The sequence below is a fragment of the Rhodnius prolixus genome, unplaced genomic scaffold (assembly GCF_049639745.1).
Source record: "Rhodnius prolixus isolate KJV_2025 unplaced genomic scaffold, Rpr scaffold_6, whole genome shotgun sequence".
In the NCBI taxonomy this organism is placed as follows: domain Eukaryota; kingdom Metazoa; phylum Arthropoda; class Insecta; order Hemiptera; family Reduviidae; genus Rhodnius; species Rhodnius prolixus.
This window is the reverse complement of record NW_027411634.1, coordinates 5,037,238-5,060,720: the sequence shown is the minus strand read 5'-3', so window position 1 is coordinate 5,060,720 and position 23,483 is coordinate 5,037,238. Positions and strand designations below refer to the sequence as shown.

The 23,483-nt window shown below is 33.6% G+C and overlaps 1 protein-coding gene across 1 annotated transcript in view; it reads right to left on the bottom strand.

Moving 5' to 3' along the window:
* The window catches only part of LOC141460319 (uncharacterized), a 122,758-nt gene that overhangs the window by 79,365 nt on the left and 19,910 nt on the right, over positions 1-23,483 (bottom strand). The window contains exon 3 of the mRNA XM_074140208.1: positions 11,360-11,404. Coding sequence (XP_073996309.1) covers positions 11,360-11,404 — 45 coding nt within the window. The remainder of the gene's footprint in view (positions 1-11,359; positions 11,405-23,483) is intronic.

The following is a 23,483-nucleotide window of genomic DNA, read 5'->3' as shown; positions in this document are numbered from 1 at the left end:
GGGAAGCCCGACGTCGGATGGCGGAACTGCCGTCTCTTTTATTTGTTTTTTATTAAAGTCCAATCATTATTTTTGCTTCTCACGTTAAAATATAAAAGATTGAATCGCCCATTAAAAATATCTACACATAGTGCTCCTTTAAAGATATCAAAACAAAATTTATTTGATAATTGATCAATAAAATTTCAGTAAACGATGGAATAAAAATATAATTACTAATAATTACACATAATCATGTGAATAAAATTAAGTTCTTTCTTTTATAAGCATAATTCGTTTTAAATATCAATGATATAGCACTAATCTAATAAATTATTCACTAATGTTCTTTATTTTACAGCTTTTATTATCCCATTAATTTAAAAAAAAAATCGTCCAATAAAAAGAGACTATACTTTAATAAAAAATAAAAGTTTATTAAAAAAAAATAGGTGTTCGATTTTTATTCATTATAATTATAGCTAACAAGAAGATAAATCTTCAGGTATATACCTATATATACGATTAGATGCCATTAAATAGCTATTATGCCGGAACTAAATGAATAATTCAAAAAAGTAAAAAGTTGAAGACGAAAACGTTAGAAAGTTTAAACAACGGGCGGTCATTAACGCCTTCTAGGCTATACCTTTCTATAGAATCCAAGGTCAGGAACTATACGTCGTCTTGTCGACATTTAAGAAAAAAAATAAATTAAATAAATTAATTAATAAGAAATCCAAAAACGAAAGGTTTGTATGTACGTGTTACGTTTACGTTTGGCCCGTTTGCAATTTTGTACAAATTTAGTGCTGCACGAGACCGAGACGAGGCGAGACTTTATGCAGTCTCGATCTCGGTCTCGGTCTCGTAGAGATATCTCGGTCTCGGTTTTTTGAATTTTTGATTAAGTATTAAAATCGGTTTGCTATTAATAATCTTTTCAAAAAATGTTATTATTTTCTAATAATTATTTTAATTTATATATTGGTAATGAAAATGTGTGTAAAAGAAGACAACTACTTACACTTCAATGCATCATATGTTACTATTACTGTTATATATCTTTATATAATTTCAAAAAGATGTTAAAAACGCGCCAAATGAAAGACCCAAATAACATATCTCCCTCCTATAACAAGTCGATTCGTGAAATGAAAAATACACCTCCCAACAAACTTCCCGCTCCATTAGTTATGGCTGTTGGTCAAGATAAAGAATCTGATGATTCACCTTTTGACGACGACGACGACGACTGCATCAATATTTTTGCACCATTTGCTCAAAAATCAGCAAATATCACCGAAGCATGGAAGACAGAAATAATTAATTACACCAAATTAGACCAAGCACCAGTAGACGTTGACATTTTAGAATGGTGGAAAACACTTGAGAATTCCTTCAAAAATTTGTCTAGAATGGCAAAAGAAATTTTTAGTATCTGTGCAACTTCAGTGCCATCGGAAAGATTATTTTCGCAAGCTGCGATGATAATGACCAATAGAAGATCTTCTCTAACTTCTGACTCAGTAAAAGCTCTTTTATGTATCAATGCTTGGGCAAAGTGTATCTTAAAAACGAAAATTTGTGGCAATATTTTTTAGGTGCATAGATGGTCTTTTTTTTCAAATTCATTAATTCTAAAATTCTAAAATATAATTCAAATAATATCTAAGTTCAAAGTATTAGATTATTAATAGTGAAATTTATGAAATTGAATGAATGAATGATATGAATAGTGAAATTTAGTGAATTTATGTAAAAATTAGGTAATTCGAAGGAGGCCGCCACGGTAGCCGAGCGGTGCGAGACCTGCGAAGCTAATATGTATTGTGGTACTGGGTTCGATTCCCGGTCTTAGGCCTTGGATTTTATTTAATGGTTAATATGAGAAATTTACAGTAAAGTATGTTTGCTAGTCGCCTCCGTCCGCGACTCCTAATTGGTAGTTGGACGTAAAGCCCCGCCTGAAAAAATAGGCGATTACTTTACTTTGCTTACTTTACTTATGTTATTCGAAGTCAAATAGATGTAGTAATATTGAACATATATAATAAAATCGTAACTTTTAATAATTAATTCAATACCCGTAATGATTATTTATTAATAAAGAACACAATTCTTCAAAAAAAAAGTTTCGGCGGTAGATATAAAAATTATACAGATATATTATTAATGAGAAAAAAATTATATAATAAATGATTCCTACAACTTAATTACAAAATTATTTTAATAAAACTGAATAATATATAAATTGACAAGAATTAAGTACTCATTCGATACTGCAGTACTTTTTTGATACCAATATATAATATAATGATTCGATACCGATATTCAGATTGATTTGCTGTTAATTTAAAGTTACAATACGTAAAATCAACGATATATATATATATATATATACATATATATTAGGGGTACACACTAAGGAAACAATCAGGTAAAGGGGTACACTAATGATAAAAGATTGGGAACCGCTGGGCTAGAGCACGTTTTTTACTCCTTGATCTCTGTTCCGTTATACACCATTCAGACCCAGGTATACCACATTAAATGCAAGTAGACCATACTATACACTGCTCCGCTTACGGTTAAACCACAATCTCGTGCTCCAAGATACCGTATTCCGTATTGAGGTACTCCACGATTAGTTTAGTGATGAACAACGTTTTCAAAATTTGTGAACACGTGGAGGAGGAATCAGTAGAGGATTTAAAACCACAAATTACTTACATACAAACATACTCGCATGAATCAAATCCTCATCTAAATTAAATCTATCCCTTGATACCTTAATATTGGCCAATCCGCAGGGTCTAGGAGAGGAAATTAACAAATAAAAAAAAAGCATTCAAATTGTTGAGACTATTACGAAACTAGTCTTGCATTTCGCTCAGTGTAATCATCTGGTTGTATGATGGGATTATCTAGTAAGTTTGGTAAACAGAAGTCACGTAACGTGAGAAAAAGTTCAATATAGATGTTCTCTTTTATCTCCTATTGTTCGTTACGCTAACTCGGTTATGGGAACCACATCTTACAATGCATCTCTCGTAAGTGTAACCATCTTAGGCGAATTCTAATGACCATTTACATAATTTCCATCCCATTATACGTGATTATTTCAAAGAAAAGATATTGCTTTCAAATAGCAGCAGACACCGCTTATCTGGGAGATATGTTGAACTGTGATGCGCCACATACACAACTATGTTGATGAGAATAACTTCTTATCATAAAAAATCATCGACATGCTGGGGATCATCAGGGCAGTGACAAATCTGCCCTGAGAAAGGTTTCAATAAAAGTGAGGAAAGCCATGCAGTAAATTGGTATTACTGGCTGAGGAATTCTGGATTAATAACCTGACAAGAGGTGCAAAAAAAAAAAAAAAAAAAGAAAAAAGAAGCTATTTATTGAATGCTTAGGAATGAAAAGTAGATTCCTTTACTAGAGTGGAACTGCACCCTTATATTATGAAGAAAATTACCTGGTAAATGGGCCACTAAAACTGGGGAGGTCAACAAAGAATCGCAGGAATGATTAGGAGACGCTCCAGCAAGGAAACAGTCACTAGGATGAATGAAGCGGCTTCTTATGGGGCTTTGAAGACCACGGAAATACACGGCCGTAGCTTGGGCTCCTCAGCCTCAATACTGACTAAGGAAGAACTTAGCCGTAGCTTGGGTTCCTTATGGGTCAATGCAGACTAAGGAAGAACATAGCCGTAGCTTGGGCTCCTCAGTCTCATTACAGACTAAGGAAGAACAAAGAAGAAGGCAGTTTGCAAGGCTAGAAAGACTGATGGTTCTGCTCTTCGGAGAAGAAAAATTATACAATGCCTCAAATTATGGGATATCCTGTAAATTTACCTATATCCTAATCGAAAAAAAAATCAATAAATATTAGATCTACAAACAATATTTGATTAAAAGACTATAAATCGATACTTTCAAGAGAATAAATATAGTGGACAAACAGATAAACCTTACAAAAAAGAAGGAAGTAGAAATGAAATGTTAAAACGAGAAATCGGTAGAAACAAAGTTCAATGAAAGACCGGCTTTGCTACATACTGACCAAACAGGAAATAATGTATAACATACTATACAGGACAGACAGACAAATATGGACGATGATTATAATTTGAAACAGGTATATTTAGGAATGTGCTAAAGGGGCGGGAGGAGATGCTGGAGAAAGATGATCTCACGTGAGAAGTGAGGAGGTTGCAACTTTCTCTTGAATACGTCGAATTAATTACTCGTATTATTCCTGTCTCCTTCTCAATCGCACGCAAATCTTGCTCTCTCTCTCTCTCTGGCGCGCGTGCACACAGACAGGTAATAAATACTAGCTTTTTATCTCGTATTATTACTGTTTTAATCATGTCATCCATGGTAATTTCACTATCTACTTCCTTCCACATACACGCTGCGAGTAACAGAGAAAGGAAGCTGTATTTTATGATCTTGTAAACCGGAAATAAAATTTTTGTCTGGATTTCGTGGGTTTCAATAAAATGATACACTTTCTCCGACCCAGGAATAGAAAATAAATGATTTCAATATTGTAAGGAACTATAATACTCACAAAATATCGGTTTTATATTCTGATATTACAAGTACTTAAATTTAAAACTAATTTTAGAGGAAATAACAACCAGCATCTCTTTCTTAGATCTGTTTTAAAATGATTTTCTCTTTTAGACATGAGATGACGTAAAAGTTATAGTCTATAGAGCTGCATATAAGTTTAATATACAATATATGAAGGAAATTGAAGCTATTTTGGGGGAAATTTCCGGAAAAAATGATCCATTTTTCGACATTTGTGTGAGTAATGTTATTCATTGAATTTTATTTCAAAACTTTTTGACAAGTGGAGTAAGCAAAATTTTATGAATTATCCATTCTCTAAAGTGCAAACTACTGGTTGAATGAATTTCGTTCTCTAAAAATAATTGTTAAGTCTGAGAAATACACAAGCAAAATATAAAGTCGAGAATTATCACCAAATTTTCATTGCAAATGTTCACACAAATACAGACCGTTTCCCGAAAGCCATTTTTATTTTCGCAACTCAATGGAAACTTAAAACGATTATTTCAATGGCCAACTCGATTTCGGAAATTTGGCTACGCTATATTTTCGTTATCTAATAAGTAAAAGTTTGTTTGCTTTTTAAGGCACGTCAATGAAGAAAGAAGTGAAAGAGGCTGCACTATTCCTCAAATTGAATATTGGGAAAAGATAGGGCTGGTTCCACCAATATATAGGTAAATTGAGGCGTTAGGAGCTGTGCATACCAATATGTTGGTTTTTTTCCAGCCCTCATATAAAGTAATGGTTAATTTGCAAACAAGACCACCAAAACAATAAATAAATGAAATAAGGCACGTCAACATCTAAGGAGCATTTTTTCCAATACACGCTCAGCCTCCTTACAATGTTCTCTCGTTGCAGACAACACTGTCAAATCACCGAACAGTGAGCTATAAGAAGCTCCTAGGAAGAGAGAGAAAAAAAAATCTAGAGCAGCTGGATTTGAACCTAGGATCTCCACATTGACTATATTCCCCCATTTCGGACTATGGTTGTTTAGTGTATGGCGGTCTTTCTGGTGATATTGAAGCTAAGCTTAAGCGCCTCATGAACTGCTTCATAAGATTTATTTTCAGCATTTCCAGAGACTCTCGCATTTCGCACTGCTACGATGAGTTGAAGTGGCTTAATTCCTGTCTATCGCCGCCAATATTTTTTGGGCTTCTTTCCTTTTTCAAGTCATCCAGTCTCAAAGGCCTTCCTATATTTTTCAACTCCTTAAGTTTAAATCCTCCATCCATTCCCGTAACACTAGATCTCGCTCATCTGATCTCTATATTCCCTCTCACCGTACCTCATCCTTTGACAAGTCCTTCCTAATACGTGCTACCTCTCTCTGGAACTCCTTGCCTTCATCTGTCCGCCATGCTCCTACCCTATCCATCTTTAAATCCCGTCTATTCAGTTATCTACTTTCTATCCAGCTTCCTCCGAAATTCTAATTGTTTTAATTTATTTCCTTAATTTCTGCTGTTTTATTATTTTATTTTTACTTTCATTTTCACTTATTATATTTTCACTTTTGTAAATACTTATTTATTTATTTAATTTCTCTATAATCACAGGCCAAACTGTCAAGGCCTCTATTTGTTCCTGTATTTATTCTTAGGGGACAATTGTCCCAGAATAATAAATCTCTTTTCTATTTCTATTTCTATTGAAAACACAAAATTGATGTATTCAAATTCAAATTTAGTAACTGCACTGTGTCTAAGGAATTTCCACGAAAAATATCATTTTTTAAGTCCCCTAAGTTCGAAAAAATGGATTTAGAAAATGAAGTGCTCCATTAAAGTTATTTTTGATTGTGGTTTATAATAAATTGCTTACGTTACTTAAACTTTCTTAATTGTGAGTACTACATTAGTTGAAATTCGAATCATTAAGATAGCACTGAACTATTTATTACCTATTTTTTACTTATTTATTTATTTTTATTAAAAAAAGGGAGCTAATTCAATAGAAATACCACACTGAACATCATAACTTAGGAATTACCTCAGTGTTATTCCATTATTTCACATCTATATTCATGTTATTTAAAAAAAAAAGAAGATAACAGGCGATATCAGCTTTATGTCTCCCATCTGCTCTCTAAAAGCCATAAAAATGAGACATATTCCCATAAAAATGGACCCTCAGTTTATGGTTTTATTTTTAAACTCATCCTTCTCTTATCCTTAAAAAGAATTTAAATAAAAAAAATTATTTTTCTCCCAGCTGGAATTTTGTAGATGAAACGAGATATGGTCACAGAATGTAATGTTTAATAAATACTACTCAAACCTGTTTAAATTTTACTGGGATTTTATTGTCACTTCTTGCGTCATCCAGAGAAAATTTAAGAAAAAAACATTGTGTGCAATAGAGACACGGGTTTTCTCTCACTCTTAAATTCACATTTTGGAGCCCAAATGTGAGGAAGCCATGTAGAGCAAGGCTGAGGACAAAATGGTGGCCGGAGAGGAATCCTATTAGGCCCAATTCTAGCCAAAAATCTAATGGAATAGACTAGCACAGTAGCCTCGTACAGAAGAACAAGGTAAAAGCTATTCTGAGTGGCTGAATTCCTGAATAGAGGAAACGGGAACGAGCGGCTAGAAAGGCATCATCGATATAGTTCCGTAGTCCTGAGGCCACTGTTTGCCGCCCCAAAACCATTTTATGACAGTTAGGAAATGAAAGATTCGGGAAAGCATTGGTAAGACTCGCGAGATGATGTCTTCAGGTTAAAAATTTTATGAAAGGATACGTAATGCTCGTTCTAGGATATAATTCGAAATTATGATAGTTGCCCAACAATGGGCACACTTAGGTAGTAAACAATTTCTGCACAAGATAAGCAGGGCGTCGATACTGAAGTACAAGAATTATGTTTGAAGCAATTAGAGTAAATGGTAAAGCACTATTTAGATCTTTATAAGTAAGTTCAGTATATTTTGGAATGGTACCTGCAAAGAGAAAGCTTGGGAAATATCAAGTTCTAGGATATCCTGCGAAGGTAGAGCCTGAAGGTAGGGAAGTATTCTTATAAGGGCTGGGTATCCAACGATATACCGATGAAAACGAGATTCAACAGTAGACCATTAAACGCAGACTACTGTTTACAAGTACTTGAAAGATTTCCAAGAGTGAGGCAAGAAATTTGGAAAAGATGAGCGCATTGGAAACAGTTTTCTTCAAAAAAAGTTATTTTAAAATCATACTTAGTACTTACAAAGTATTAATTACTTCAAAGAATAATAACAATAATAATACAACTTAATGTGGGGCAGGATTTGCACAGTTATAAGCGAACTGAATTCCCACGCGGAGACCATGGCTTCGAATCAAATCCAGCTGCTGGCCCTGTAAGCTATTAAAGGTCCCGGTGATGGATTGTAGCGAAAGAAAATTATCCAGACAGTACACTGGAAAAAGCTCAGTGCCAAGGAGCTTAGGATATTGACGAGCTTTAACGTGAAATAATAATAATTGCTGGAATATAAAGCCCAGATTAAAGTACAAATCAAAATTTGAATTATGTAACAAAGTTTACAAAGCGATTACAGTTAACTCACTACAAATTGTATGATACACTCTCTCGTAATCAAATAATAATTTTTTATAGAATTTATTAAACCGTAGAATAGAAAGATTTAAAAAATTAAAGTAAGTATTACACAAGTAAACCCACACAAACATTTATTACGATTCTGTCCGTCAAACTAATTATTGTTAAATATACGAGTATACTAGAGGAACGTTATACTTTTGACTCTATAACGTGTCTCCTGGCTTACAAATCTGTGTGGCCCATATTAGGCAGAGAGGCCCTAAAAATATGTATTTTTTTTTAAACTAAAAAGTCGACGTCGAAAATTAGACAGGGTTGCAGCAATACTTTCCGTTTATAAGAGGAAGTACCTTACATTTACGTCACGCTAACATGAAAGAATAAGTACAGTGTGTAGTTCACTGAACACAAGGCCACCAATTACGCTTAGAAAGGTGTGGGCGTAAGATACAGCGTAGTGAGAGCGATAAACTAATCAAATCGCTCCTTTATTTTGATTTAAAAAAAATAATAATATTAATATTTTGCAATATTATTGCAATCGCGTGCGCAAGTCAATTGTCAGTTATTTTGTGGTCTAATTACAATCATGTGGTCCACTAATTGTGGAATTTTGCTTTAAATTTTATTCAGTAAAGCTGAATTATTGTGGGCAGTTTTGTTAAATGAATTATTAGGCAATATATGTTGTTGATTTAATGGTGCCTAAAATATTGTTTACAATTTTTTTGATACATTAGAGTGTCATTGGTAGATTACATAAGGGCAAAAATTATTATCTAAATAATAGAATTTCTGGCCAATTCCCAAAGAATCTGACCAAAACTATTTTCCACTGGTTGCTGTGGTTTCCAGCTATTATATGTTTAAAAAATGTACCCAATTAATGGAGTCAAATTTTTTGCTTAAATTTAAAACCTGTTGTGCCACAAGGAAGTGTCTTAGCTCCTCTACTTTACACTATCAACACTGCCGACTTACCTTCTAACCTTAATACCTCTATTTACACCTTCTCTGACGACACTGCCATTCTCTCCACACACACTGACCCTATCCTCGCAGTACGCTCACTACAGTCCCCACCTTCACTCAATAGAACCTTGGTTAGAAAACTGGCGTACAAAAATTAACCCAACTAAGTCTAAATACATAGTCTTCACACTCAAACGACAAACTCCACCACCTGTCTTCTTACGTCATACCACCTGTCCCACCAGCCGACCATGTGCGGTACCTAGGAATGTACCTAGACAAGAGACTTACCTGGAACCCCCATACGAGACTTAAACGTACCGAACTAAACAAACGATACAAACTTCTAGCCAGACTACTCGACAAACGCTCAAAACTCTCACTCTATACAGCTCTTCTCACACCAATATGGGACTTACGGACTCGAACTTTACGGAACAGCTAAAAAATCCAACATCAATAGACTGCAAACACTCCAATCCAAAATAGTAGACGCTTCATTCTATATTAGCAACCACACAATCCATACAGATCCCCAAATTCCACTCATCTCCGAACTTGCCAAAATCCAAAATAAAAATTTTCACCAAAAACTCTCACTTCATCCCAACCCTTTAGCTGCAAACTTATCTTCAACTACGCTACCCTCCAATCATGGAAGACGGCTGAGGCGCCGTTGGCCCCGTGACCAACTGGGTGACTAATGGCGGCCATCACTGAATGACCGTCATTCACGTCTGGCACGATATTTATACATTTATCGCATTTACCTATTGTACCCTGTGGGTACAGGTGGAAATCTCATTAAAAGGATAAATAAATAAAATAAAAATAAAAAAAAATTTTAGCATAAATTCTGAAGAGTTAAAACCCAAATAAATCTTGTAAATTTCTCTGAGTTCCTCACTGATCACTCTAAAACCATATGGATACAATTCAGACTCCACTACGACTTTCGAACTTAGGATCTCCCACTTACAAAACCACGCCCCCAACACCCTGTCAAGATATTCTTACCGTAATCATAGGTCAAGAAGTCTTGCATATGTGGGGTACATTAAAATGATGTGATGATTGCTTTTATTTGATGATAAAACAAATTTATCCTGAATCTCCCTCAACCACTACATTACACTACATTATTTAAAAACCTTCAATTATTATTATTATTATTATTTTACTTTGCGTCACAAATAATCATTTTTTTGGAAGTCAGAGGACTTCACAAAACTGGTGTATTTCTGGTGGAAAATTAATATTGACAACCGTTCATGAATAGAAAAAATTGTAACTTTGATCTTAAATATCTCGACAAATATTAGGGGTATCGATACGGGGTTAACGTCATTTTTCACAGTATTTTATGTAGTTTTCATAATCATTGTCAAAACCAGTGGTCTTTATGTAACTCAAATCAGGTTTTTGGCCGTAACTCTGCCAAAAATAAAGATACAGCATCGATGGTAAACAATTTGAAAACTAGACCCTAAAAAACGCATAGTTTACTTCGTGGGTTTTTCCGGATTTCCGCTTTCCTAAAAAGTTATTAGCGATTGGCGCGTTTTAAATGGATCACCCTGTATAAGCATCAACCGCGTAAAACATGCACCTGGAGCAAAATAACCTTACAGAAGAACGATTTTAAAACCAATTCGACGTTCGAAATACAAAAAAAAAAAAAAAAAAAGATTAAGTAAAAAGATTGTCAGTGATTTAAAAGAATGAACAATAAACTGCAGTATGCAGAACTGATTCAATAATTTATTTTTAGAGTAAAAAACAGTTTGTAAACAGAAAACATAAAATCAATTATGAATTATGATGATATTTATGATCCTAGAGGCTGTAAAAAATGGAAGGTTCAGGGTTTCTTTGATATTAGCTTTAAGGTTCTATACTATTAAGTCATAAAAACGATAAAATTTGAAATATAAATTAAAATTAACAACGTACGATTTATTCACATATTTAAATAAACACAGGCGGGACTTTTTTTATTGTAGGCCAGTGATTTTTATAACGACAGTAAAAGGGGAAAATAAAGTCTCAATTTCAAGTACAATATTGTATTGTATGATATCTCGACAAACGACTCACTCGTAATCTCTCATAATCGATCTGCTAGCGTAATTTTGAGCTATTGTTTGTCAAGATATCCTGAGGAAGCTTTAAAATAGTTATTTATGGCTCAATGATCACACAGGAAAGAAAGTTATAGAAACTTAAATAATTAAAAGTTTTCACTTACCTAAATCTAATGGCATCGAAGTTTTACTGCTAATTCCACTTCCTTCTGAAATGAGAATAAAAAAAATTATTATATTAATAAATAAAGAATAAATAATAACTTTAATAAAATTAAGTAGCCTAAAATAGCGTAACTTTATATAAATTATCATTCTCAAATAATATATTAGTGTTCAATGGACCCCCAAAAACATATTCAAAATTTAAAAAATTTGACATGATTATTGTAGCTGTATCAAAAAGTAAAAATTGTAAAGAAACTTTAAATATAAAAAGCAAAACTTAAAAAATATTGCGTAGGTTAAACTCCTTTCCTTAAGATGCACTGAGTCGAGACTCCTAAAATGCAAAGCTATTGGAAATTTCTATTAAAATGAACACTTCGTTCATGAAAATCGGTTCAACCGTCGATAATTTGAAACGATTGCAACACTTCCCCAGCAGAAAGAGCAGGATTGATTAGGAAAACAATAAAAATCCCTTCATCCTGCCAAATATGATCAAAATCGGGCACAGATTTACAGAGTTATTAATAAATAACAGTTTTAGAGAGGCGGGCCTTACATAAAATTGGGGCTAACTTCCCTCCCATTTGATGTACAGCGTTGTGACCCCCAAAAAACACATCTACATGAAATTGTGAATCGAATGATACCTCATTCATGAAAATCGGTCCGCGCGTTTAGGCGCTACGTTGTTTACAAAAAAAAAAAGGTAACAAGAAGAAGTATAAGAACATTGGCAACTTTTTTTCCAAAAATCTATTTGATCTACGTAGTTGCCAAAAAAATTACAGTTATAAAGGAGGATTTGCCCTATATTTTAAAGAAAATTTGGGAATTTTATCTTTTATGGAAAAAGGAGAGAAAAACATTGTCAAAATCGGGTGTTTTTCAACGTCACGCTTTATCCGTGCAGTTTTTTGACGATCAACAGCATACACAACTGTTTTACTGTAAAGTTTTAATATTCTAAAAGGGAATCGTAATAATAAGAAATATCTGCGTAGAATACTAAATGATAAATTATATAACAAACAAAGAGCTGTTGACTGTAGCGGTTATTTTTTAACTATACAAGGCGGTTTCTGTGGTTTCATTTCCATATCTTTTCGTCTCCCAAGACTTCCTAGTTTTTATATGACGACACAAATTTTAAACTAGAACAATATAATACACGATGACGTCACTATTGTTTATTATTTTTATATAATATTTAGATATTTGATATATATACATATATTCTAAAAAAATTTTTATATTATGCATAAGATTTTACGCATAGATTACGTTTGATTTGTTATTAGAAGATTAGAAAGAGAAATTTATATAGTGATGAAATCTTAAATTCTATTTATGGTTATGGATGGCAATTTAATAAGATTTATGGTGAAAGTGAAGCCAACCACCGTTATTTCTAGTTTCTTGCTATTTGCAGTGCACCAATTTGGACTGATAGATGGACAGATAATGGCCTTTATTATTTTAATTAACAATAAAGGATACATAGATTAAAAATAATATTAAAAAGGGTTCAGCTTGGGCGCAAACCATCAGCAGAAGATATGCATTCATAACGTAACTCGTTGCCATGAATTAGACATTGATAAAGAAACCAATAAATAATAAACTAATTAAATGAGCTAAATAAACCAAAATTTACTTCCTAAATAAGGAAAGATTCTTTTTTTTACCTTCATTTTGAAATTAGTAATAAAAATTCTTAGCAATTAAATTCAAATCTTAGATTCATCTTAGTGATGAACGAGGTAAGTCCATTTTGGGTATGAAATTAACTCCTCAATGGGGAGCCTATTCTTTATTAAAATATTTTTGAATTCTTCGAAGCAGGAATATACAGCAATGAAAGATTATCAGGATGGTGAGAAGAGTATGAAGAGCTATAGCATCAGAGGATTAGAATGATGAAGAGCTAGGGCCTTAAAATTTAAAACAAAATTCAGAAATCTATTCAGTAAAGTTTTGCTTTTAAGTTAGCAGATTTTCGACAAAATTTAGGGTTAAAAGGTATTGCCCTAAATGATATATAAGAGGGCTATAGCACTTGCAAGGGTTTTTAAAGTGAAGAGAGATTTCAGAGGACACCCTAAGAAGAAAACCTAACCTAACCTGAACTGACATAAACGCTCATTTTGTTGGAATAATATTCCAAATAAAAATTTATGAAGCTTCAGGTGTGCAAAGTGGGGGTAGAGCTTAAAAGAAAAACGTTGAAAAACGTTTTTCGTGAAAAACTTGGGGGAGGGGGGGGGAAACATTTAACAAAAGCGGTTTGAGGAAAATTATTATCGTTAACTTCACGTCAGGTTCTATAAATAGAATCCCAATAAAATATAAATTATGAATTTAACACATTTTTTGGGGGGCTGAAAAAATCGCTTAAAATATACGCACATACTTAACACAAAGGGGTACTTCAACAATAGCAACAACATCGGTAACCAAAAACAGCACCATTGTTGCCTCAAAATTAAGGGAAAGCCCAAAAAAAATAAACAGAACTTTTAGCTTATACAAAAATTACCCAAAGCTAACCTTGATTATTTTATTTGTACGAGTAAATATTATATTATAATTAAAACACACAGAGTTTAGGGGTCACGGTTAGGATGAAGTGAGAGTAAAGTTTGCTCAAGGTGAAACAGTAAATGCAACCTTAACTCACAATGTAAACAAATCAGATCATTATCTGAAGTGGTTCACCACTTCTACTGAGTGGAGTTCGTTTTTTTTTTTGTTTTTATATATTTTATATATTCAAACTCATTAGTATGTTAACAGCGTTCGTTTAAAAGATGGTTCCTTATAAAAAAAAAATGAAATGACAGATTTTGTAATCTAATCATTTTTTTAAATTCATTTTGGAAATAGATGGCAATTAATGAAAAGAATCAGATGTGCCCCCCTTTGTATAATCGTTTTTGAACAAGTCCTCGAAAGAATCGTAAAACTCTTCGACTACTTCAAATAATCTAATCACCAACAAACATTCCACATTATATAATCGTTTAAATTGGTTGAATCCCTGGTTTGAAGTGATTGGAACATAGATTTTTTTTTTGTTTTCTTTTTTTGGCATTGGCTTCCGCCATACAGCCAGCATCGTCTAGGTGCTTATCACTATAATATCACTCACTCTCCATCTTACCTACAAATACATTCGCTTCACACATTCATCATTCTACTATATACCGCTATTTACATAAACTACTGCTAATGGATGGAGCAGCACTCTGTGCTCCTGCCATCCTTCTCGCTTAACCAAAATTAAAATCACGTAATCCTTCTCTAAGCATTTTGTTCCATTCATTCTAATTCGGCTATAACTTCTAAATACATTCATATTTCATTGCTAGCTCTGCTATCGACTTAAGCACATAACTGTTGGTGGAGAATATAATGTCTTCGTAGCGAAATGGTGCATCTAAATACCTGTATATATCGTCAAACATTCGTTTCCTTTCTACCACATAACGTGGACATATCATTATTACATGTTTGAAATCTTCCTCCTCATTGCAATCTACGCAAAGAGGAGAGGACCTTTTGTTGATCCTGTGTAGATACGATCCGCACACCGCGTGGTTCGCTCTCAGCCTGCTTATTGTCGTAACAACCCATTTATTAGTGACAGTTCCCTTAAACCATGGTTGTCTAGGTAACTGATCTGCCATAGTTTTATAGAATCTACCTTTATCACCATTATTGTAATCTGTCTGCCATTTTTGTAGTGCTGCTTTTGCAATTATACCCTTGATATCGGTGTGTGGTAATTTATAATTAGCCATTTCCCCACTATTGGTGGCTTCCTTTGCAAGTGTATCAACAATTTCATTTGGAACATAGATGAAGTGCATTATATTTCTCTTCTACTACCTTTTTCTTAAATGCCACACGAGAAAATGCTGCATTATATCAGAATATTTGAATGGAATTTTCACTAATTAAATTTTTAAAAAATTAAGTCTCCTATCAGCTGATTAAATGGTTATATAACAATTTTAAATCCCATGAAGCTGTGTATCAATAAAATCACTTCTATTTCGCAATAAACAGGTAGAAAAATTGTTTACCAAAAAAAATAACTTGTAACCTTTTCCAAAAAAATTTGTAACTAAATTTACATAACCAGAAGAATCTTCAAAATTGGTTTAGAGATACCAAAAGCTTGGGAATTGTCTTCTTTTAATTAAATACAAAAAAACTGGAGCTAAGTCGATAAAAGTTGAAGATAACATTTTATTAAAATTGAATAACTTTAGAATTTAAAAGTATTTAAAAAGGGAAAAGTTGTTACATTGAACTTAAGATATGTGACAACAAGGAAAAATCCTTCTACTTAATTATACACACGCACAAATACCAAAAAATATTTAGAGCATGTCTGAACATGTCTCCAGGTTTCGTGTGAGTTAATAGATTCGTATGCAATAATCTATTTTTATTATATAATGTATGAAATATTATGCATTTTTTTTTATATATAATTTCATTTTACTGCAAAGGAATACTTTTAAAAAATAAATAAATAAATAAATGGTCAACCAATCAATGATTTTGGAGCAAATCGAACAATTCGATCAATCGATACAAATAAAAAATCAATAATCGGATATTTACATTCACAGAACTATTTTCTTTCTTGTCTAGTCAAGTAATCAGTAAGTGTTGTGTGAGTTACACTAAACTAATCTATCTACTTATGGCGATCAATAAAAGACCGGAACCGGTTAGAGATGCATGCCAGGACGGATATTATCGTACATTGTGGACCTAACCACATTTTCTAACAAAATATCGTACAGAAGAAAAGAATAATACCAATTTCAGTCATGATTTTATTATTTTGTTGAGCTTTCGACCTATGGTCCTAAGTCATTTTCAGGTCTGTTAAACATATTTCACAGTATAGTTGTAATAATTATGTTAAAAGAACATTTAATTTTATATTATATACATATAATTATAAGAATTATAACAATATTCTGTTGAAAGCTCGTAAAAATAATAAAATCAAGGCTGAAATTGGCATTATTCTTTTCTTCCTTCAGGATTAATGGATCATGAATCAGTAACCAAAAACAATGAATAATAAAATATCTTATATTAACATAATATTGCAGAGACCTAGTTTGCCTAAGCAAACCCAGTATACTTGCAAACATCTAAGCTGTTATAAACCTAAATTTGGTATGAGCAAGAACACAAAATAAAGTAACACTCAAATATTCGAAAATAGTTGGTTACCAACCACGATTAGTTGTGACATTACTGATTCATAATTAAGTTTCATGCATAATAAAATGTAGCTTACTCGTTATTTTTCTTCCTCATACTTTTGAGATCTGATTCATTGAGAATTGAGGGCTTGAGAGCACTATCTGTCAATCATTTCAGCATGGACGTGAGGCTTCAGCCAGTGAATAATTGAAACGGAGAAATGCTGCTACACCAGTAGAAGTTTTAGATCCATGTGGAGGTTACAATTTGTTTTGGTTTAAAAACAGCTGACTGTAATGACAGCTTTTGCTGCTGCCATCTTGATCGAGTTTTAATTATGTGGTTTTTTTTATATTTTCAAAGCATTTTTATTGGATGAATGATACGTTACTTTCGAGAGTGAAAAGAGAAATTAATGGCCAATCATGATCGAGCAAACCTAGATACTATCTTCAGGAATTTAAAAGCACTTTTCTAAGCAATAAAAGATTAGTTTAGGAATTATTTTTCTCACTAATTGTTGTTAGGAGCGAAGTATAATCCAATATACTTTAGAGAAAAAGCAAAATTTAGAGAAAAAGACAGATTTGATAACCATTTTATTTTTTATTTTTAGATTAACCAGTTAAGCGTGTATGACGTGTATACACGTCAAACCAAATCTCTATTACGTGCGTTCGACGTGGTATACTCGTTGTGAAAAATATAAAATTGCCATTAACTATAAAAACTCGAAATTTTAATAAAATGCACTAAGAAGATTATTTGGTTGGATGTTTCTTTTATCTTATCAATAAAACTGCGGTGGGATTCAGTCAAATGATAAGTGGTTGGTACATGTTTAGACTCGCATTAGAGATTGGGAATTACGCACACAAATAGAAGCTCTCAAACCCTTGTGCAATGCCGTTTTTTACCTTAGATAGGAGGTTCAGGATCTCAGTACGAGCATGATTTCATTTTCAGCACAGAATTCAAAGCTCTTCTCTTCCTTGTAAAATACTCATGCGTCTCTAGTTAACTAAGAGCAATGCATGACGTGAAGCGGTGCAAGATTTTTGAAAGAGCACAGAATGCTCCTTTGTAATCTCAAGCCCCAGAAAGATTGCAGAAAAAGTCGCTTGCAGTGACTTGATTACGACGTTGTAAACTTTTGGTTGTTTTTGCCCTGCGTTTGAAGTGTATGTTCACGTCATTGTCTGATTTTAATTCCGCACACTGTGGGGGGGGGGGGGGTTCTTAAAACTAAATTCCACGCTTAACTGGTTAAGAAGACCTCAAAATACTGCAAAAATGTTTTGGAGAGGAAAACTCAATACAGAAATTTGAAATGAATACAATATTTCTCAGAGAAAGTAGAAAAAAGAGAAGCAGTTGAAGTATTTGGGATGATTGAACGCTAAATTCATTGTTGCAGGATAGTTGTTGATTTATAGACGGCAAGCTGTATTCTTAAATGACCTTAGCATGACGAGGAATGAGCAGAATTTAAGAAAGATTTCTCACAAGTAAGAAAATGAGGCAGAGGTTAAATAATTATAATAATAATGGAAAACAAATTTACTTATCACCAGCTAAACTCAGAAATAATATGGACTTTACACAGTTATTTCTTGCTATACAGATATTTCTTGCTAGGCTGAAAGGTAATCATGTTATATCGTAAACGATATAACATGTTGTAAGAAATAAACTATGTAAGAAATCCGTTTACAGTGATACTTAGAGCGCATCATTTCGATTATACCATCGTGACCTACGTCACGACCACAATCTCATACACGCAAATATCACCCTGACAAATTTATAATAATTTTTTTTTTTTACCAAATATCACATTTAACTTGCCTAATAGATTGTCGTCTTCAGTTCGTACAAGGTCTTTTTTGGCCTTACATTACTCAGAGGTGGCGTAAGTCTGAACACTAAAATAGAGGATCTTCAATTATTCTTTATAACATAATCTAACACACATGGGATTTTTCCTAACTGTAACTCTCTGTACTGTTGCAATAATTTAGTGGGAAGGTCATCTACAAAAAAAGAAAATAGCCTTCAAAAAGAATATGTTGTCTAGAAATAATTTTCAAAATAAGTGTAACAAATCTATGATCTACGTGCATATATAATATATTGACGGAAGTTAAGGTGCCATTTTGGGTAGGGAAGGGAGGAACTCCAAGTAAAAAAAGAACAAAAATTAGTTCATATTAGTGTCGTTTCCGTTTGTTTGATTTTTCGTCAAACCTTGATGAAATGAAAAGAAGACAAAGTACATGGTAACAGGTCGGAATATAAAAAAACAAGTCAGGTGAGAATTGAGTTCGTTTACCTGGGCTCCCTGGTGAACGAAGATAAATGACGTGTCAGCTGAAATAAGGGGAAGGATTGTAGCGGCTAACAGATGCTATACTTTGGGCTTCCGAAAGCCATCTGGGAAGTCACCTGATATCAAGGCAGAAGAAGTTGCTTTTTGTACAAGACCCTTGGGATCCGCCCAGTCTTGGACATACGGCTCTGAAACTTGGAGACCACATATAAGAGAGAGAGATGAGCGGAGGTCTCCTAGTTTTCAAAAAGGAAAGTACTGTGCGGCGAAGAATCAAGGGGTTGCATGCGCTGTTTTAAATAGATATTGGTCAAAGTTTATGAAGTTGGCTAGACTTCAGTCATGTGGTTAGGATGAGGGACAAGAACATCCCTAAAAAGGTGATGAATGAGCACCTCCATGGACCCAGGAATGTTGGGAGGCTGAAGCTTCGATGGACGGACAGTGTTGCTGGTGATGTAAGGTCGATATTGAGAATATCGCCAATGGGAGAGCAGCAGCACAGAATAGGACTAACTAGCCGGAAACTGGTTGATCAGACCAAGACTCAGCAATGAGTTGTAGCGCCGTTGGATGATGATGATGCTGTTTTTTTTTAAATACGCAAACCACGGACAGAAAGACAAACTTACTTCTTCGTATTCACAGCTCCACATAGTATGTATTTCCGGTAAAAATACGATTGCAATCCCCCTTCTTCCGAGGGGCAGAGCATAGCAGAGAGAGAGAGAGAGTGAGACAGAAATATTTGACTAATTGTCTAAAAAATGAAACTATAATAAAAAGAAATGTAAATTTCGAAATACTTCCTGGGTCGGACGATTGGGTTAAGGCCTAACAACTCTGTTTTTATTGAAAGATAAATTTTCTTTTCCTATTTAAAACAAAAAATGGTTCCAGAGAACTACTTGATGCAGTTCCTTGAAATGAGAAAAATGAGGACATTAATATAGAGAACCTCTTAACCTCGTCTTGATCACCTCCGATCAATCACCCGACTTACATGAATGACCTCCTATCTATAACAATCTGAAAGTTCCTTCTTCCATGTTGATTTAATAAGCCTCTAAAATTTATGTACTTTACATTGGCTAACATTTTGTGAACCAATCAATTAAATCTACTTCCTAATGAGCCAATCAAATAGTATTTTTTTTAAAAAAATCCTAAACTATGATACCTATAAAAGTTAGAGAAAAACGACGAAGGTTTGTGCTTAAAGGTTAATTCTGTGTAAGTCTATAAATAATAATCTAACTGTAAATGCATTTTAACTAACTTTTGTAATAATACTGTTAACAATTTTCACATTAATAATTTATTATAAAACCTGCAGGCACTTTTTGTTCATTCAAGCATAAAAATTATATCTTTTTTATTCGTGCTAAAATAATCTTAGAAAGTGCCACTGAAAGTGCTTTTGAAACTAATCAGGTGATCATTATTTAAAAATAAAAAATAAAATGGCCTTGAATTTGATAGAGTTTCAAAAGAGGCTACAAGAAATTGAGATTACTTAAGGAAGCGATGATACCCGAAATGAGTCACAATGTAAGTACCACAAAGAGAGCTTTACGGAAATGAGTCCAAAGTGAAGAAAAGTAAAGTAATCGCCTAATTTTTTCAGGCGGGCTTAACGTCCAACTTACCAATTAGGTTGGACAGGGGCGGAAGCTCATATTTTACAATAAACAATTTTTTCTAACAAATAAGAAGTAGTCATATGCTGGATTCGACCCTGGGTATCTCTCACTTACAAAGCCACGCTCTTGGACCACTAGGCCAACACCCACTCCCAATGAGTCAGATTGAAGTACGGTTAAATGAGTCCCAATTAGTTACTTTAGAGAAGGAACTAAACTGCCCGCTGATCACATTCAAGTACAATGAAGTAGTAATGCTTCTAAGTGAGCTTTAGAGTAGAATGAAAAGTTTTACTCCTCAGACTGACCAAAGAACCAAAACTTTCAGATACAAATTTATGACTTGTGAGTCCACCCTATATTAAAAATTATTCATTACCAATAATCGATTATTTTACCTTTTTGCAATGAAGAGTAACACAGATCTTAAAGTAACCATTTAAAAAATAATTCAGTAATTAGAATAGAATAGAAAAGAAATTTATTATCCTGGGACAATTGTCCCCTAAGAATAGAAACAGGTACAAATAGAGGCCTTAATAGTTTGGCCTGTGATTAAACAGAAAATATACGTAAGTATTTACAAAAAGTGAAAATAAAAATAACTATAGAAATTAAGGAAATAAATTAAAAGAATTAGAATTTCGGAGGAAGCTGAATAGAAAGGAGATAACTGAATAGACGGGATTTAAAGATAGATAGGGTAGGAGCATGGCGGACAGATGATGGCAAGGAGTTCCAGAGAGAGGTAGCACGTATTAGGAAGGATTTGTCAAAGGATGAGGTACGGTGTGAGGGAATATAGAGATCGGATGAGCGAGATCTGCGAGATTACGGGAATGTATTGAGGATTTAAACTTAAGGAGTTGAAAAATATAGGAAGGCCTTTGAGACTGGATGACTTGAAAAAGGAAAGAAGCCAAAAAATTAGGTGTAGTGGACGGAGGCGACTAACAAACATACATTACTGTAAATTTCTCATATTAACCATTAAATAAAATCAAAGACCTAGACTGGGAATCGAATCCACTACCCAACAATACATCTTAGCATTGCGGGTCTAGCTATAGCCGCCTAACATACTTTACTATAAATTTCTCATATTAACCATTAAATAGAATTCTAGACCTAGACCGGGGGAATCGAATCTACTAACCAACAATACATCTTAGCTTTGCGGGTCTAGCCTATAACCGCTCGGCTACCATTGCGCCTAATTGTTTTAATATTGTGAGGCATTAACTACCCCAAAATTATTGAACCAAGAACATATCGTGCGAGTGTACATTTAAATTCAGTCGATCAATTATTGAATCAATAAATAACAATTTTACAACTTTACTATAATAAATAAGTTATTATTTTTCTTTATTTTGAGCAACGTGACCCTATTTAGTGCATAAAGAAACGATACGTAGGTAGAATATTGAAAACACTCTTGCGACAATGTATGTAAATGTTGATACATTCTTGTTGAACAGCTGAATAAATAAAGTATTATTTACAGGTGTTGATGACCTTAAACAGTATTAAAAGTATCTAGAAAGTGTAGGATCTAAACAGCTGTAGAAAAGTTGTTTTTTGGGGGGAAGGGTATTCGTCATTTTGAGATTTCCTGATTGCGAAAAATTTTTGTTTTCCTATTGTTGAAAATTAACGTAAAAGCTTCAGTAATTTGATGTTTACCAAAAAAATTATCTAAGCTTATGTGAGTTTTTATTTTGTTTTCGAATCGTACCGAAAAGAAGGGATTGGTTAAGCGGTCAGCGTATACTGGATACCTGCGCAGAGCTCTCGGGTTCAAATCCAGCTGCTGGCTCTTAGTTTTTCCCCTCTTAGGAGTATTTTTCACGGTAATGGACAGTGTAATCTGTATCTGAGAGAAGACTTCTTCCAGGTATTTCCCCTTTTTCATGAGATCCCAGTCTTAGGGCTGCCCTTCCAGTTTGGCTCTTTGATATACCCACACGATTGGCCCTGATATCCTCGCAAACTATCCTTTATTTACAAATTCCAAGAAAAATTTCCTGAGATATGACTCTCCCAAAAAAGCTAGAGCTCACAGCATAATGGACGCTGAAAAAAGCTCCGGGTGCCAATGCCTCAGATGTTGACGCGCCTTAAATACAAAAAATAAAAATAAAAATAAATAATTAACACTAATGATCCAACACTCCTTCCTTAAGGTTAAACTATTTCTCAAGTGACGTGTTCAATGCAATCTAGTATTTAAAGACGTAATCACGTTTGCGTACAGGGCTAGTTTGTATTTACAATACTAGCCTGATTTACATAATCTAACAATAGTCTTTGTTTTAATTACTAGATAGAGATATATATATCATTGTTATTTATCATATTGAAACACTAGCATGTTTACACGTCGGATACGCAACATATGTTACCATTGTATCATGATCAGTCCAAGATGATAGCGCATTAATTATTAATTATAATGAGAATTTTTCTCTCGCTTGGAAAATTCCTAGAGATTTCAAAATCATAGCGGACTAAGAGAATCAATATCAAAAGCTTACAACTAAATGCTGTGGAAATAGAAAAATAACAGAAAGCTAATCTGAATTTTTGCGGGAATTTCTCTGCCTTTTTGTTTTTTGTTTTCAATTTTAGGCGCGTAGGACTCATTGGTGGAGGTAAGGAATCAGTAAGGTGGTGAGCGCCACGACTGTCGAGCGGTTATAGGCAAGGCCTGCACAGCTAAGATGTATTGCGGTACTAGTCTAGGTCTTGTATTTTATTTAATGTGTTAATATGATAAATTAATAGTAAAGAATGTTAGGCGGATATAGGCTAGACCCGCAAAGCTAAGATGTATTGTTGGTTAGTGGATTCGATTCCCCTGTATTAGGTCTTGGATATTTAATGGTTAATATGAGAAATTTATAGTAAAGT